Source organism: Dermacentor andersoni, chromosome 10 (assembly GCF_023375885.2).
Source record: "Dermacentor andersoni chromosome 10, qqDerAnde1_hic_scaffold, whole genome shotgun sequence".
NCBI classification, from domain to species: domain Eukaryota; kingdom Metazoa; phylum Arthropoda; class Arachnida; order Ixodida; family Ixodidae; genus Dermacentor; species Dermacentor andersoni.
Genome location: NC_092823.1, coordinates 87,806,267 through 87,824,668, shown reverse-complemented (window position 1 = coordinate 87,824,668; position 18,402 = coordinate 87,806,267). Strand labels below are relative to the sequence as shown.

General features: G+C 46.4%; 1 protein-coding gene across 1 annotated transcript; it reads right to left on the bottom strand.

The window, feature by feature from the left end:
* Nucleotides 1–4,617: 4,617 nt before the first annotated feature.
* Nucleotides 4,618–16,982, bottom strand: LOC129388361 (uncharacterized). Its single transcript, XM_055078493.2, has 2 exons — nt 16,676–16,982; nt 4,618–5,405 (listed from the first exon to the last, which is right to left on the bottom strand). Exons 1-2 carry the CDS (start codon nt 16,975–16,977, stop codon nt 5,039–5,041), a joined length of 669 nt encoding a protein of 222 aa, XP_054934468.2. The 5' UTR covers nt 16,978–16,982; the 3' UTR covers nt 4,618–5,038.
* Nucleotides 16,983–18,402: the final 1,420 nt, after the last annotated feature.

The window sequence follows — 18,402 nt, the reverse complement described above, 5'->3', positions numbered from 1 at the left end:
GGGCTTTCGACCACCTCAGCGGGCAGGTCGTTCCAATTACGGATTGTACGCGGAAAGAACGAGTATTTGAAGGCATTCGTATTGGCAAAATATTCACAGACTTTCCTGGAGTGAAACGATCGAGTTTGCCGTCGCTGTAATGGTTGAAAGTATAAATTCTTATCTATTCCTAATTTATCATGATACAGTAAATAGAAGAGTTTTAGTCTATCACGATACCGCCTTGCCTCCAAGCTCTCCAAATTGGCTGTCTGTAAGAGGGCTGTAGGGGATGTTGTCCAACTATAAGAATTATAAATAAATCTGACCGATTTCCTCTGTACTTTCTCGAGTTTGTGAATGTTAGTTTTTGTATGGGGATCCCACACTACTGCGGCGTATTCGAGGATCGGTCTTACATAAGTTTTGTAGGCCAAGAGTTTAATTTCTGTCGTTGATGTACCTAGAGATCTGCGTAAATATCCTAAGCGTTTCATAGCTTTCCTGGTTATGTAAGTAACGTGATTATTCCAACGAAGATCATGATTAATTAATAGTCCTAGGTACTTGTAACTCGATACTTCAGATAGACTGGTGCCATTGAGGACGTAAGTAAACCTAAAAGATTGAACCTTACGTGTTACCTGCATTGCCACTGTTTTCTTGATGTTAATACTCATTTGGCACGTCAAACACCATGTCTGTACGCAATTTAACGCATTGTTTAACAATTCCTGATCTGCCGGAGTGCGGATTTCTTTATAAATAATGCAGTCATCTGCGAAAAGCCGTGCCACTACAGGAAGATCCCTAATCAAATCATTTATAAAAATCAAGAACAATAAAGGTCCTAGTACAGAGCCCTGAGGGATTCCAGATTGCACAGGGGCGGGTTTAGAAGTTGTGTGGCCAACGGTGACTGCCTGGGACCTGTGGGATAAGTAGGCTGCAAACCATGCAAGTAACGAATCATTCTTGAGTATTGGTCTTAATTTTGAGAGCAGTTTAGAATGAGACACGTGGTCAAAAGCTTTCTCGAAGTCTAAAAATATGATATCAATTTGACTGGACTTGTCGATGGCCAACGTAAGGTCATGAATAGTTTCGAGTAGCTGAGTAGTGGTAGACACACCCCGGCGAAAGCCATGCTGACGGTTGTCAATTATGTAGTTTTGTTCAAGGAATGTCGATAGGTGTTTGGACATGATATGCTCAAGTGTTTTAGCACAAATACAGAGCAAGGAAATGGGCCTATACGATGACACAAGTGACTTGTCGTCTGCCTTTGGAATGGGAGTAATGATGGCTTGTTTCCAATCGTGGGGTAGTTCAGCGCTGTCGAGCGATGTTCTAAATATGAGGCATAGGTATTTCGAGCACCATTCAGCGTATCGGTAGAGAAAAACAGTAGGAATACCATCAATACCAGGTGACTTTTTGATATCCAAGTTAAGCAAGAGCGAAAAGACGCCCTCTTCGCTTATATGAACATCGTCAATAGGTGGTTTGTCGTCGAAACCAGGGAAGCATGGGACGATGTTGTCGTCACTGGTAAAAACCGAGCAAAAATAATCATTGAACGCATCAGCGATTCGCGCCTGATCAGTGACAGTTATCCCTTGCAAAAGAAGGCTGATGGGTGTTTTTTTCCTGGGAGATAGGTAACGCCAGAACTTCTGCGGCGAGGAAGCAAGAAACCCTTTTAAGCGAATGGTTTGGTAGTGGTCTTTCGCCTTTTTAATGGCGTCTTTCAAGGTTACGCGCAGCCGAGACAGCATATCAACGGTAGACGATGAAGGGCGTAGCTGATGCTTTTTTCGAGCCTTTTTAACCCTGCGCCTTAGACGAACAACCTCACGCGTCATCCAGGTGTTAGGACGTTTCATGTAGCGTTTTGTCGGAACAAAGTTGTTTATGCACGAAGTAACGAGATTTTTGAAGCGGTTCCACAAAGTGTTTACAGAGGCGTTGTTTTGATACTCAGAAACGAAATTGGAAAAGGAATTGGCCAGGGCATCTAAAATATCTGTATCGCTGGCGCGTGCAAACACAGGAACAAGTCTTTCTTCACGCTTTTCTTTGAAGACAGGATTAAGTTTCATTGTCAGGCACACTGTTTTATGGTCAGATATTCCATCAAATATGCTGATAATTGGATCGCGAGAGAGAGTTTTTGAATTGGCGAGGAACAAATCTAAAGTTGATGAACATCCGCTCTGAACTCGCGTAGGCAGCTTGACCAATTGTGACAGATCGTGAAGCAGAACGATGTCGACAAGGTGTTCGGCCATTGGTGAAAGTGCCTCAGGAAATTCATCGGACCAGTTAACATCTGGGACATTAAAGTCGCCGGCCAACAAAATGTAATTCGAACGATTCCTGTGCCCACACAAAAACTCGTTTAGGCCTTCAAAGAAATTGCTTCCAGCGGTTGGAGGGCGATAGAAGGCTCCGATAATTAAACACGAATTGTGCAAGTTGGCCTTCAAGATAACGCATTCAATTCCTGCAATATCAGGCAAGCGAGACACAGTTAATGACTCATCGAAAATTATTGCAACACCACCGCCTCTGGAATCTCGGTCTTTTCTGTAAATGCCGTAGCCAGTAGGTGTAATCTCGAAATCGGCGATGTCTTGATGTAACCATGTCTCGGTGATAACTGTAAAGTGTGGTTTGTGTGCAATAATGAGACTTTCAAGGTCAGCCCTTTTGTTAACTATGCTTCTAGCATTTATATTAAGGCAACAGAATGTTGTGGGATTCGCGGGTCATGGCGTCTGGTCGTGAGTGGGTGCTTCCCTGAAGGCGCGTACTCTTTCCATTTTGGAACAGTCCCATTGAAACATATCATTGCCAATTTTAATTCTGTTGTAGACGAGTTTTACTTTGCCACCCTCTTTCCTAATTTCAGCCGTGCTATCCCAAAGTTTCTTCCTAATTGACCTAGTGGTAGCAGAAAAGTCTTCCGATATGGATATCCTCTTTCCCTTTAGCTTGGAGCAGTTTCTCAACACGTTTACTTTTTCTCGGTAGTCAATTAGTTTCAATATTATTGGTCGTGGTTTGTTCAACCTTTTCCTGCCAAACCTATGTATTCGCTCAACCGAGGATACCTGAACACCGAGCGTGTTCATAAATAAGTCAGTAACCACGGTATCTGTCAGGGATGCCGTTGTTTCTTCGGTACACTCAGGGATGCCAAAGAGAATAAGATTATTTCGGCGGCTTCTGTCTTCTACATCCACTAGTTTTCTCTCCAAGTCTTGTATAGCTTTCTCTAGGCAACATACTTTCGCCCCCACTTCCCTCGCTATTGCCACAGACGCCTCGACCTCCTTTAGTTTAGCTTCGATGTTGTCGAATCGTTGATGAATGCTCTGTTGACCATCAATAAGCTGTTTTAGCAACTGTTCAGTAGTGGGGCCTGGGTTGGGTTCGATGTCACCACACAACATGAGCAGTGAAAAAAAAATTTTTTGCACGTACAAACAAAAGCATAAAACACTATGGGGGCAGTTGGTGTTCTGGTTTATGCACATAGTTATGAGGTTCATTCGTCTATTGCCTTCGATACTTTTATGCCTCACTAATAATTGTATCGATCATGCAGGTTTCGTGAGTATGACACTATTTGTAGCTAAATTGCTATAACTGAATAAGAATTACATCCAAATTGCAAGCTAGTGTCTTTCCGGCCGTTTAAATTGCGAACCCTAAGCAGTGACTCGTCTAGCAGTTATTTTCTGATGGTGCATTATATTCCATGACATTAAAATTGTCTAAACGCCAAGCAAGAACCAGGCAAATAAAAAGCTACAATATCGGGATATCTAAAACTACTAAGAAAGCTTATTACTACATTTACATTCTAGCATCGGTTTTTGATCTCTCTATAACGGTGCATTGACAGCACACATACGGCAAACAGTAACACTAGACACATGCACACAGTTACCAATGCTCAATAGGCATGGTACACCATAAATGTCATTCGCGAGTGCCCAAGGGCACTAGGTGGCGTCAGTGTTGTTCTCTTTTCGTCTCATCGTGCCACATCATCGCCATCATTGACGCTTCCGGGGGCCCTTCATTACCAAGTGTCAGCAGGAACAGAGATGACAGAGCCAAGCCCAGAGCAGAAAACGCAAGCGGGAGGGCCTTGGCGCTTCCGGTTAGGTGCTCCTCAATGTCCTTAACGGCGCTGGCAGACGTGGCACCCAGCCGACCCCACATGTAGGCGCCCGAGAAGCCGACACTACGAACCTGGAAAGTCCAGCAAGTGCAACTCTTTAACAGTGCACGTACTTGTACTAAATGGATCTTATTTAAAAATTTCCACGATATTTTTCAACTAGATTTATAACAAGTCGTCATATTCAGAAGAGATGCTTTCCTGTCAGCCCCCCCCATATTTACATATGAAATCATTTTTCATGGAATCATTAAAATAATTTATTGAAGCAGTTTTCCAACCCATGCGCCAGTAAAAGTTCGACAGATTGTACAGTGGCTGAAGAGGATGCGAATATTGAGGGAAATATTATACAACTTTAATTTGGTCAGCTTCAAAGCTCGCGTAACGCGAGAAAGTTAAGATATGTTGCTCATTCAATCACCTATTATTGTCGACACAACTGTTTCATTAATATTTATTGCAGTATATTTCATAAAAGAATGTTGCTATATGTACCGAAAACGTACAGGACAACTGTATTCCCGCGCATGAAAGAAGTGAGCACTACTATACACTGGGCTTTTAACATAACTAGTGAAACATCAACTTTGATACAAGAATCGGGATTGAGTCGCAAAAATATCTTTGCTTTTCTCCGAGGAGAACACTTCGGGCACTATAGTTTAGAGTTGCCGCTACAGTTAAAGTTAGTCATGAAGTACTAGTACGCGGTAAACTTTCTTTGGGTTCACTACGCAGCAATACCAGCATACGTTATTCATTCCCTTTCCTTAAAGATACAAATATCTAAAGTAGTAGGCCACAGAATGAGAAGGGGTTATTCTTTTTCGAAGTAAGCCCCGAGCCATGATTCAAACAGATCTAAAGAGTTAACAAGAACAAAATCCGATTCATGTTCCGCACTTCTGTCGGGAAGATCTCGACCGTGTGCACGCATAGCAAGACGTAGGTGATGTTCAGCAGCAGCTTCATCCACATGATGAGTACAGCTAGCGGCAGCGACAGGTCAAACGCCACCAGTGCAGACTGGACCGCTAGTGCTATTGCCACCGTGGACATCACCATGACGGTAGAGGCCAGGCGGTCGTGGTGTTTGACCAGGAAGTAGGCAACCGCCATTGCTGGCGCATTTCCGGTCACCACGACCCATTTGGAAATCTCGTAGCCGTGGCTCAATGACTTGTGATCGGTTGCCAATCCGCCGTAATAGATCAGGTACAATGTGAACCTGCGACGAGCGCACACTTGAAAAATATATAGTTGCACCGAGTAAACCCCGGGAACCCCTGTCAGCATGTAAAAGGAAATCGTGAACTATTTCCAAGTTTTATAACAATGCGCCCTATAGGAACTATAAAGAGAGAACATGTTATTGTGATAGCAAATATATGGACACTCCACGCGCATTTCTGCCGTCGTTGTAACCGTCGGCGTTGCCATCAGGTTCTGTATAAAGTCAAAGTGCAATAACACCGTGGCCGCGCGCTGTGCGCTGTAGGTGCCAGGGTATGCTGTGGGTGATGGCTTGATGTCGTGCGCGCAAAGGAGGAATATGGGGAGCCAGCGCATCGTCTTTCACCGCGCGCAAGGCACTGGGTGGAGTGGGGCAGGGGGAGTCGTCTACATCGGCGCTGGCTGCGTACGACGCGGCTGAGCTCGACCGCGTGGGTCTTATCTTGAAAGCGATGTGCGTTGAATACATGGTCTAGGCGCGCCGTGGGCTCATTGCATTTCGTGCGCTGTGCTAAGGCCACTCAGTTCGCGTTCAAGCGAGAAGCTGCACGAAGGTCAATGCGCTCGCTGCTGCTGCCGCCCTTCCTCACGCCAGCGGTTTGACAGCGAGTGTCCGTGCAGATCAAGTAAGATGTATTTATGTTTGCCGCTGTGCGCGTAACACCATGCTTGCTAATTTAGTAAGCGACAGGTTACGAGTTCACACGTACGATAAATCTACTATCCTTACTTGGTATAGTTGTCTTTTAGTTTGCGATCATATCGGTGCTTTCCTTTTCGGGCAACACTGCGAGCGTTTAGAGCGCAGCTCTTAAGCGTCCGCTCCTGCGTCGAGCCTGCGCGTCATTTGTAGCCTAGTGAGCCAGAACAGCGATAAAATTATGGGGTTTTACGTGCCAAAATCTGTTTCTGATAATGAGGCACGCCGTAGTAGAGGACTCCGGAAATTTCGACCACCTGGGGTTCTTTAACGTGCACGTAAATCTAAGTAAACGGGTGTTTGCGCAGTTAGCACGCACTAAATTGCGGCTGCCGAGGCCGGAATTCGATCCCGCGACCTTGTGCTCAGCAGCCCAACACCATAGCCACTGAGTAACCACGGCGGGTCGAGAACCGCAAAAGGTGAGAGAAAACACCACTCGCAGCGGTGGATGAAACAAGCGGCTAGAGCGAAGATGTGTGAAGAGGAAAGCAGAGGAGGCTATGGCGAACGGGTGAGGACGAAATCCAGGCGTATGGCATGCCTGACAATCAGGCATGCAACGAGAGGGAAAACAAAGCGCGGACTTTGTCTTCGGGCCCACTGCGTATGCGCTACTTCGCCCACGGCGCCGCCGGCGCTAGAGAATGCACTCCGCGCGAACCCCACGTTCCCGTGTTCGCGCTTTGAAACTAAACAAAGAGCGGAGCAACCCGCTGAAATGCTTCTTCTACCACTGCCGCTAAACAAGCTGCCCGAGCAGAGGCTCAGCGCCGCCGCCCTATCGTTGCGAATCATATTCTTTGACACAACATATCGCGAATCGAAAACACCGAAACAGTAGTCCTCAATATTCTCATTAGAGTGTATCTAAATCGTCAGTGATTATTTTTTTACTACAGAAAAGCTGTTTAGCTTTAGCCTCTGTAATCATCCCCCGCATGAGTTTCCAGGGGGGTACACTACCTGGCTTGCGTCGGTATCACGGCGCGTGGAGAGGAACGTGTGACCCGATCCCGGAGATAGTACAATACCGTGCCGATCCGCGGCGGAGGTGAAACAGCCCTAAGGCACTCCGCCCACACCAAAAAAAAAAAGTGAGTTGAATATATGGGGCTAAATAGAACCACATATATACGGAGTTTTAACAGAAACACCATATAAGTATATTAGAAAGTGCACTTCGTGTACACAGTTGGCCCTCATTCACTTTGTTTTGTAGGGACTCGAATATCGCCTCCAGAGGCAGTGAATAAGATAGGCTCACGTGCGTGTAGCGACAGAATTGAACGGAGTAGTGCGCTCGACCTGAGCGGCCGCGGTAGCTGCCGCTGCCGTGATCACTCGACACAATGGCTGGCCGGCATAAATAAACAGTGGCCACGGCGGCTACCTCTTCGCGCCGCCTCCCACAGTTTTAAATTCTACTTGACAAATAATGACAGGAGAAAAGGGTGCGGAGACGGCGCCTGCGCGCGTTGCCTGCGCTTCTGTGGTTATGACGTCACGCGCGTCATAAGATGCCGCCGCAGCTGTGGCAGCGGTGCCTGCGGCGGCACTTGTCTCGGAGTAGTTTGGTTCCGTATCAGAAAAAAAGACGTAAGATTTCCTACTGTATGCAGCTTCTTTATGCAGCCCACGTATGCGCCTAAACAGCTTGGCTGGTAATCTGTCGCCATATGAGTGTTGCACCCCCACGAATATCTCTTTTACTACATTACCCAGTGACATTAACTAAATATGCACTCTTACTGCGAAAGGCACTTCGCAAACCAGAAAAAAATTATTAAACAAATATACGGGAGACGACTGGTGGCGCCACCTATATGTTCCCACAATAGCACACGGTAATCTGGTGGGTTCAGACGTAAACTGTTAGGGCCAACCTAAACTTTCACCTCCGGAAATATACTTCGCAGGAGTTTAAAAGAACCAAGTGTGCAACTTAGGAACTCTCATGAACTTTTTCTGAGCAACAACGCCCTAAATACGAAAATACACTGAATTTATGACGGCCCCCTCACGTGCTCGCCGGCAGATTCGACGCTATAAAAAAAAAAATGAAAATGATCTTCGTTTTCTTTTATATTTTCCTCATTAACATAATATAAAAAATAGAGTTCTCCACAAATACTTTGTTAGCCTAAATTATTTACACGACGGCCGCATCTCGTTGGGCGCGAAATGCGAAAACACCCGTGTACTTAGATTTAGGTGCACGTTAAAGAACCCCAGGTGGTCGAAATTTCCGGAGTCCTCCACTACGGCGTGCCTCATAATCAGAAAGTGGTTTTGGCACGTAAAACCCCATAATTTATTTAGCCTAAATTATTTAGGGTGTCCCTTGGAGACGCGTTACTTGATATATTTACCCATAATATGGCGTAAAAAGCTTACTTGATTTGCCTATAATACTTGTTTACAAGCACGGACTTAGGTCTTTCTCCCCTATAATATACCACTGGCACCGAACAGTAGTGTGGTCGTTTAGTTAAGCGTAAGAAAATATTAATTAAAAGAAAATCGGACCGTAGTCACGCGTACCTCTATTTCTTTGAATATCAGCACACGTATGACTCGATTTATGTACTTTTTTTGCGATGGAAAATTATAGTTAAAATTGTAGTCTTGATCTTCGTATTTGCATGGCGTAATCTGTTTCTACTTTTGCACTTTTGTGGTTTCGACTCTCTACTTTAGTGTTCTGGATTCGGGTCCTTTTCTTTCCAAGATTACTAGGGTAGAATCAGACGTAGACCTTTGTTCTTATTCTTATATAGCCTCTTCGGATTTCAAGCTTATTGTTCTAATAACCCTGCTGCTTGGGCCGAAGAAGGCCCTCAGTTTGGAACATTTTCTTTGATGAAGCAAATATACTCGTCAGGGTGCGGCATTATTCGATTCGGCGAAGCACCGATCAACGGGCGCCAGACGTTTTCTGAAATAAGGACCGGCGAGGAAGACGGTTATTGCCGGCCACTCGGGCAAGCGGCCGAAAGAAGTCGAAGGCAAGTTTAGATATTATTGTCTTTTTATCGTCGGCGGGACCGTGACGCCCCGCCAGCTTTTTGGTAGGAACCCCTGTGTATTCTCTTCCCCGCGCGTGCATGGAGAAGCTTACATGGAAAACAGGGTGTAAGTATGCGCACTGTCATGTTAACACGTGCCCTTACGGTACGAAGTGCGCAAGCTCATAGTTGTATCTGTCCCTATATATGCAGCCCTTTGTCTGATAATAAACACTTTGTTCCCTGCCTCCCGACCGTTCACATGGTGTCAGACGTGGGGCGGCGACGCGTTTCGCAAGCCGCGTTCACCGCTGTTCTTCCCCGCCCCCTCGTCCAGCTGCACCCCTAGTAGACTCCAGAGAAAGAAGTATGGCGTCGATGGTTCTACTACCGCCAAAGCCACTGTAAAGTACGGGTGACGCTTAACAGAACTGGATCATCCGGAAAAGTGAGTTTACTCTATATTCTACGGCGACCGGACTAAGGAAGCAGCCTAAAGAAGTTCAGGCAGCAACATTTCTTGTGACAGTTGGTGAAGAAGCAAGGCGGATGTTCTATACCTTCAAATTCGCAAATGAGGACGAAAAGCAAGACCTCGATAAGCTCATTGAAAAATTCGAGGCCTACTACAAACCAGCGAAGAATTTAACGTTCAACGAGTTTCGTTTCGGCTCCCGAGATCAACGTGAGGGCGAATCTTTTAACGAGTGGCTGAGCGATATAATAATAATAATAATAATAATGTTTATTTCCCATCAAGCAAGATGGAGGAGGTTGCAGGTAAAAGCTGCACGAACAAACGGTAGCTTGACAGGAGCCCGCAGCCCCCTCTACAAGGCGGCAGTAAAAGGGTTACAGAAAAGAACATCGAAAACATACATAGGCACCGAAATGGACACTGGGAATGAACACAAAAATTATTCAATGAGAAAGATTAGCTACCTTATACATAGTGTTGTCGTATTGCAGGATTAGTTACTTTTAAAATATCAGTGATAGTTTTGTTGTAAGTATTCAGTAGAGTGGGCAGGGTGAAGGACAGTTTTTCTGTAGAGTAGTTAGCCCGAGGGGTTATAACATTCAATTTTTCTTTGTGCCGGGTAATGTGTATGGAAATGTTCTCTTTTAGTGATAAGTCGCGTAGAAACGTTCTATTATCAAATACCTCGAACTCCGAACTCTTGCCGCTTGTGTGAATTCGGAGAACTGGCGGACAGATTACTGCGCGTACGAATAATTCTAGGAGTTAGAGACAAGGACCTGCAGCAGAAACGTCTGTCTGAAAATCCGTCGTATGCCAAAACAGTGGAAATATGCCGAGCAAGGGAACAAGCGAAGGAGCACTTTAACGAGATCAGGGAGACAGAAGTAAGCGCAACCGATGAGGCCACCGTACATGCTGTGAAATCAAAAGCAAGCCTCGGAATTTGCTTAAACTGCTCTTACACACACGGAAAAGCAAAGTGCCCTGCGCAAGGCAAGCGCTGTAACAAGTGTGGCGGCCGAAACCACTTCGCGCGGGCATGTCGTCAACCAGAAGCTAGACCGAGGGGCCAAGCATGTAAGATAAAACAGGTCGAAATGGCAGAGGATGAGGGCTATTTTCTTCAAACCCTCGAAGTCAATGCAATTGATGGCCACGACCGCGGGTCAGCGACTGTCGACACCGCAGGTTCCGCCATACGCTGCAAAATTGATACCGGAGCCAACTGCTGCGCCATGCCCGAAGTGACACTCAGAAACATAACTACGAAGCCAGCACAAGGCTGCTGCTCTACGCTACGGTCGTTTTTCGGGCACATAGAAAAGGCGACGAAGAAGATCGAGCTTCAGGTCGCCAGTACAACGCAGTCTACCACGGCGCTATTCTTTACCGTGAAACAAGCGGTTCCTGTTACATTGATTGGCAAGGTGGCTGAAGGCCTAGGGCTGATTGGCCGCATAAACACCGTAGACGCCTTGGAAACTAACGAAATAGTGGAAAGATTTCGAGATGTTTTCCAGGGGCTGGGAGAAATCAAAGACGTAGCCTACCACATGGAGCTGAAACCTGAAGCTCGAGGCGTCATCAAGCCAGCGCGACGAATCTCCATCGCCCTTCAGGAGCGCGTCCGAGCTGAGCTGGACCGGATGGAGCGCGACGGCGTCGTTGCTAGGGTAACAGAACCGACTTCCTGGTCTAGTCACATGGTTGTGGTAGTAAAGAAAGAAAAAGTACGCATATGCTTGGACCCATCCGAGTTGAATAAGGCACTTCTAAGAGAGCACTACCACATGCCTACGTTAGAAGATATCCTACCGCGGCTGCATGGAGCGAAATTCTTTTCTACTCTAGATGCACCGTCAGGATTCTGGCAGATTAAGTTGGACGAGCCGAGCTCCCGCTTATGTACTATGAGCACGCCCTACGGGCGATACAGACTCCTGCGCATGCTGTTCGGCATCGCTTCCGCGCCGGATATTTTTCAGCGGGTGATGCACCAGGTACTAGAGGGCTTGAGGCGCGTTGACGTCGTTATGGATAACATATTGGTTTGGGGACAGTCACCAGAGCAACACGACATAAATTTAGTAGCTTTGCTGTCCCGGTGAAGACAACACAACCTGAAACTCAATAAGACCAAGTGCTATTTCCTCCAGCCCAGAGTCCGCTACATGGGCCACATTCTGACTCCAGAGGGGCTCTGCCTGGACCCGAGCAGAGTCTAAGACATCGTGGATGTCCCGCCACCACGAAACCGTAAGCAACTGCAAGTTTTCCTCGGCATGATCAACTTCGTGGCTCAGTTTGCCCCTAACATATCCACGTTGTCAGCGCCGCTTCGTGAGTTGTTAAAAAAGGACGTCGCGTGGGTCTGGACGGACCAGAAAGAAAATAGCTTTCGTCAACTTCAAGCGACCCTCACAAAAGCGCCAGTCCTTGCCTATTTTAACCAAGAAAAACCACTGACCTTGTCAGCAGACGCCAGTCAGCATGGCGTAGGAGCCGTTCTTCTACAGGATGGGCAGCGAGTTGCCTACTCATCCCGTTCGCTAACGGCAGCACAGCAGCGCTACACGCAGATCGAGAAGGAAACATTAGCAATTGTTCATTGTTGCACAAAATTTCAAGATTATATCTTCGGGCAGTCCGAGGTTACCGTCGAGTCGGATCACAGACCTCTGGAATCTATATTCAAAAAGCCACTTTGTGAATGCCCGCTACGATTGCAGCGCATGAGGCTTGTTTTACAAAGATTCGCAATCAAAGTCACGTTCAAACCAGGCAAGGAGTTATTTCTAGCTGATGCGCTTTCTCGCTTCCCGAGTGCTACGGAACTAACCGACGAGACAGAACAATTTCAAGTCAGCGTTATTTCTTCGCTTCCTGTGTCAGACCAGCAGCTCGAGAGTATTCGGCACGAAACTAACAAAGACGCCAGTATGGCTGAACTGCGCCATTATTCGAGCACAGAATGGCCGGAAACGAAGAATCATGTGCCACATGCCCTGCGTCCATACTGGTGTTACCGCAACGAACTGCATGTTGAGGAAGGCCTGCTCCTCAGAAGCAACAAAATAGTGATTCCTCCGGCCAAGCGACCGGAAATTCTGCGTTTGCTACACACTGCACATGGAGGCGAAGAAAGAATGAAGATGAAAGCCAGAGAAGTAATGTTCTGGCCCGGCATGAACGCGGACATCTCGGCTCTAGCTAAGTCATGCGCAGCGTGCGAAAAGTACAAGCGCAGGAACACTAGACTGCCTATGCTTAGCCACGAGATACCAGGCCTGCCATGGCAAGTAGTAGGGCTTGATATTTTCCCCCCCGATGACCAGTCCTACTTAATCCTTGTGGATTTCTACTCGTTCTTTTTAGAGATTCAAAAGCTACGTCATACAACAGCGACAGCGGTAAACAATGCGTGCATGCTCGTCTTCGCGACTCATGGAATCCCGGCAAAGCTGTCCAGTGATAACGGCCCAGCTTTCAACAGCGCGTGCTTCCGCTCTTTTGCTGCGCAGCTCGGAATTGCCCACGTAACTATCCTCGTGGTGACGGCATGGCGGAGCGTGCAGTGCAGGAGGCGAAAAAACTGCTAACGAAGTGTCCTTTCGCAACTATGGAATTTTACAGCGCCCTGCGGGAGTGGTGAAACATGCCAAGGGACGAGCAACTGAAGTCGCCCGTTCAAAGGTTGACGGGTCGCCAAACAAGGACGCAGTTGCCGGTTCTTCCCCAGCACCTCGAACCGCAGACTGTGCTACCACAAGCCGTTCGCAATCGCTTCCAGGAAATAAGAGAAAAGCAGCGGATCTTCTACAACCGGACGGCCAAGCGTCTACCCCATCTTCGCAGTGGGTCTCCAGTATCAGTGTACGACACCATACGCAGAACCTGGTCGCCAGCTGTGGTTGTAGGCCCTGCAGGCACACCTTGGTCGTACAACCTACTTTCAGACAGCGGACAAGAGCTGCGGCACACCAGGGAGCATCTCAGTTCCAAAGAAATGCGACCTACGTCGGACCCTGATGCTACAGTTTCTGCGGAGTCAGTATCCCAACCTGACAGGTGGCGGAGCTACAACCTGAAGACACCCTTCGTAGAAGTAACCGTCTGCGTAGACCGCCACAACGTTACCCCCTGCCAGAGAGACTGCAGCATTAGGTCCCTGACATGCGAATTTGTAAATTATTTGTTCTCATTTTTGTTTTCTCTTCGAAAAGAAGGAAGATGTAAGTATGCGCACTGTCATGTTAACACGTGCCCTTACGGTACGAAGTGCGCATGCTCATAGTTGTATCTGTCCCTATATATGCAGCCCCTTGTCTGATAATAAACACACTTTGTTCCCTGCCTCCCGAACGTTCACACAGGGTACGAATACTCCGAAATAAGTGGTGTCTCTATGCTATCCTGTGTCGACGAAGTGCTGACAGTGTATGTGTGCTGAGACAGGGCCGCATGGCCAGCTGCCGCAGTTTCTGCTGTGTTTTCTTAACGAACAATACAAGCCCGCCAGGGACTCAAGGGTGTGCGCGTGTTGTGCAATAGGAGTGCGCGAACTCTATCAGCAAGGAGAATAACCCATTCCCTCGCCCCTAATTTAAAGGGGTGCGGTCAAGACCTTGGGAAGAACCAGGATGCTATTGGGTGAACTTGATTGGACCGTAACTAATATCTATCTGCCTTTCCCCAACACAGGGAAATAGGGAAAGGAGTAGTTATTTAAACGCAGGTTTTAGACCGAACAACGCAGTCTAGAAACTGAGCCTGCAATCTGCTGAAAAGCGTCATGGATCTTGTGCCGTCCAGTATCGTCTGGGCCACCCAGCCGCATCCGAACTGCGAGCTACCAGCTGACGTAAGAGGCGACAAACCAACGTCAGCAACGAAGCTAATGGTAGTTGCCCTCAAGTTAGCTGAACCTGCTCAAGGGAAACTCAGCCCAGCAATCGCGTCCATCGCAACGAGATCGGCTTGCCAGTCTTCTTCGGGAAAGCTGTGTCGCCTAGTCTACGCATTATGGACTTGATGCTGCTTCCCGGCCTTGCGTATGCCATTTCTTTTATTTTGAACTCTGTTTAGTGGGTCACCATTAAGTGTAATCTCGTGTAGTATTAGTTTTTACATTAACTTTTTATTGATCGATGTATTCCTCTCGTCGCCCTCATTGATCTATATTAAGTACGTGTTTTAGTGTTATTGTGTTTTGGTGCTTCTTTTAATGTGTGAATCGTTGTCAGTAGATGAATAATTTCATTTTCTTTCTTTCTCCCGACTCTGACCCCTTCACTGTGTTCGCTTGAGTACGGAAGGACCAACCGGCTTGAAAACCCCGTCGACGACATTGCGCCGACGGCGAACAGCTGACAAGCTATGACAATACCCTAGTTTGAAGCTGACATATAAATGTTGTGCTTGGGATGCGTACGGTGGAATTAGCTTGAGGAATATCCGCCGAGATCGGCTTGATATTGTGAAAGAATATTTTTTCATGCGCCGCCTACTATATTTTAGGAAGATTTTGAATACCAGGTCAAGCTTTTCGGACTTATGACCTCAGAAGTGCCACGCTGCTGTCTGGTAGCGACTCACTCATATATATATTGTCACATTGTCGAGACTGTGAAAAATTAGATCGGTGGCGACGGTAAGTCTGAAAACTATGTCTTTATTGGGCGAGGCTGTGGTCACGGAAAACAAGTGACACTAGGACGGAACGATGGTGGCGATGGTGGCTTCGATGGTGGAAATCTTAGCTGTGTATCGAACGCGTCGGCTACTTATATATGAATTGCAGAAGGTGCAAGCGTGCTAGCTGGTGTTCCAGTACTTTTCACAATGTATAACGATATTGGCTTCGCAGACACAATTTGATTACACAAACTAGGGCCACAACATAGACAATGTATTATTACACTTGCATGTACAACCTGTACGCCCACCTGCTCTGGTCTCAGAAGGAGGCTGGCAATATTGAAAATAAATAAACAAAATAACAAAATATAATAAACAATAACATTCGATAAATTTCTGATGCATGCAGGCGCATAATGCGTTGAGCGATCACATTACGTTATTAGCGGGCGAAAAGCGGTCCCCAGAAACAAGATAAACAAGTACGTGGGTAAAAATAGGGTGATCATTTTGAAGTGTTACAGAAATTTTAAAGGTTGCCTGTGGCATATATTATAATTTTTGTCCTTGAGCTAAATTACTCGAAGAGGCGGTTTTTGCTAGTAGGTGAAATCGAAACACATATTCAACAAATAATCAAAAATTTACTTCTAACTTCTTAGCCAATTACTTTACGGCACAAATTGCAATTTGCGAATTGTAGCCGGTGAGTTTGCAAAACACATCCGCTCGAAATCAATTTCCAGGATGACACCAGCTTAGAGGTATTATTACCTAATGTGTGGAACAACATACATAGGTGTTTCAGTTACTTTGGTTCTTCAATGCATAAAATAGGATTTTGCTAAAAAAGTAAGTAAGTAGGATAAGACTGCATTTTACGACAAGTGTTGTGGCATATAACTCTAAACTGGCCTCCTTGTAGAAGTTCATTCCGAGTAAATACGGCCTGCAAACTCGTCGGCTGCAATCCGTAAATATCTATATGTGCCGTAAAGTTAATAATTCAAGAGATAAACAGTGGATGTCCGAGTATTAGCTCAATACGGGTTTCCATTTCTCGTGCAAGCAATGTCCGCGTCTTTGAATAATCCAGCTCATGGACTAGAATTATCTTATCTAGAACAGTCTATTTTAAAAATTTTCATAAAACATTAAAATTTTCCCCTTGTATAAGTGCATAATCACAGACATAAATGTGTGCGCGTTTTGCGCATATTGACTTAGTCGCCTCTCCCTCGCGACGCTATTATTCAGTACTCATAAAATCGCATCAAATGTGATTACATAGGAGCTGTCTAACATGATTTTTTTGGGTGATTCGCACTCATTAGGTAAAACCGGCTTTACGCACGCAGTCTGTTATTAAAGGCCTGCAATTATTTTGGATGTTTTTCAGTAACGTTACCTTAGGTTTGGCCACAGACAGGACTCACCAGGCTACGCTTAGCACCAAACTTCGGCGTGCAAAACCACCGCACATAAACGTAGCAGCCAGCGAGCGCTTGGCAGACTCCAACAGCCATGCAGCTCGGCCACGTGGGTGCTTGAGCTTGGCTGCGCGCCGGATGGCGTCGATGCGCCTGCGCACGCGGTCCGTGTCCTCGTCGTTGAATCGGGCCGCGTACAGCGCCACGCGCTCGGCGTCTTCAAAGCGCAGGCTGACGAGCAGCCAATGCGGCGATTCGTCGACCAGACACGCCGTCACCAGCAGGAATGCCGACGGTAGCAGCATCATCAGGTTGAAAGTGGTCCAATCCTGCAAGGTTTGTATAAAGATAACCGGTATAGGAAGCGCTGGGACGCCAAGTCCGCGTGCCTACTCTTTAAACTGCTTCGTCATGATCATAGAGTTTCCCAGGAAAGTCACTAGTAGGGCTGTATTCGCTAGAATCTACGAATGATGCAAGTTTGGCAGTTAAGTCACAACGGGAATAATGGTTAGTACACAGATGTGCCTAAACGTCGTCCTTGTGGCTTCAAATGGCTTTGTGGCTTTGTGAACTGTTCTTGTAGAACAAAATATTGCGTTAACTGCTGCACTTCACAGTGGTGGTGGGCGTAAAGGCGCAGTCTTATTCACTTGTGCGTTTAGAAGAATAGCATTGCTTTCAAATTTCGTATAATAAAAGCCGATAGATTGTAGCAAGCACACTATAAGAAAGTCACTAGCAACAAACACTACTATCAGAGAAATTTGTGCTATCATTCCCCACGTAGCTCGATGGTCGTAGCCACGCAGTCTCCTGTAGTAAGCTTAATAGCAAACACTATGGTATTGACCATATTTGCTCTGCCTTCTGAATTGATAAAGTAACATTTTAGATAAATAAGCATAGATAAATACGAAGTACCCGAACTCGTAATAAAACAAAGTGTGTACTTCAAGCAATTCGCCTTCCAACTTCACGAGGCCGACAGCAATGAAGCGGGACCACTAACGTCATACATTTCTCGCAATGGAGCCGTTGCAATGTAAAATTATACGCATGTAGTAGTTTAGGTGCGCTGTATTACAAGATATGTTCCCAAAAAAAGAAAGCAAAATAGGGCGTGGTGCTCAAAAAGCTTGTTTCTGAGGAAGGTTCAATGCCTTAAGCAAATGTAATATTGCGCAAGAATGCCTCGTAGTACCCGAGATATAATGCTAATTATCACTGCCTCGATTTTGACCGAATGGCTGCAACTTTTCGCACCACTCCTACCGTGAACCACCGAAGTCACCGAAGTGTGTCTTTGGTGCTATAATAGGAAGTAAATAACCTTTGGTAATGCGACCGGCTGCAACCAAAATCACAATATGGATATAATAGACACCGTAGCAGGGCGTTGCTGATTAATTTTGAACACCTAGGTTCCTTTAGCATGCACCCAATACGCGCTACACAGGCATTCTTCCATTTGACATCCATCGAGATGCAGCCTATCCCTGGCATAAAGCGCGAAGTAACACAAGCGAAGACTAGAAGCAGACAGGATGCGCGCTTGTCCTGTCTGCGTCTAGTCTTCCTCTGTGTCCTTTCGCGCTACATGCCAGGAAGGTTCTACCGTACAAGCTCATCCAACTCTCTATCGTTTTGCGAAATGCTGCTGCCATCGCTAGTATTTTCTCCGCGCCCCCAGGCTTAGCAGCACAACGTCAAAGCGGCTACTCTGCAATGGC

Excerpts from the sequence above, each read along its gene's own strand:
- LOC129388361 (XM_055078493.2), bottom strand. The coding sequence starts at position 16,977 with ATGATGCTGCTACCGTCGGCATTCCTGCTGGTGACGGCGTGTCTGGTC. Across the intron at positions 5,406-16,675 it reads TTGGTGCTAAGCGTAGCCTG|GTTCACATTGTACCTGATCT; the intron begins GTGAGTCCTGTC and ends CGCTCGTCGCAG.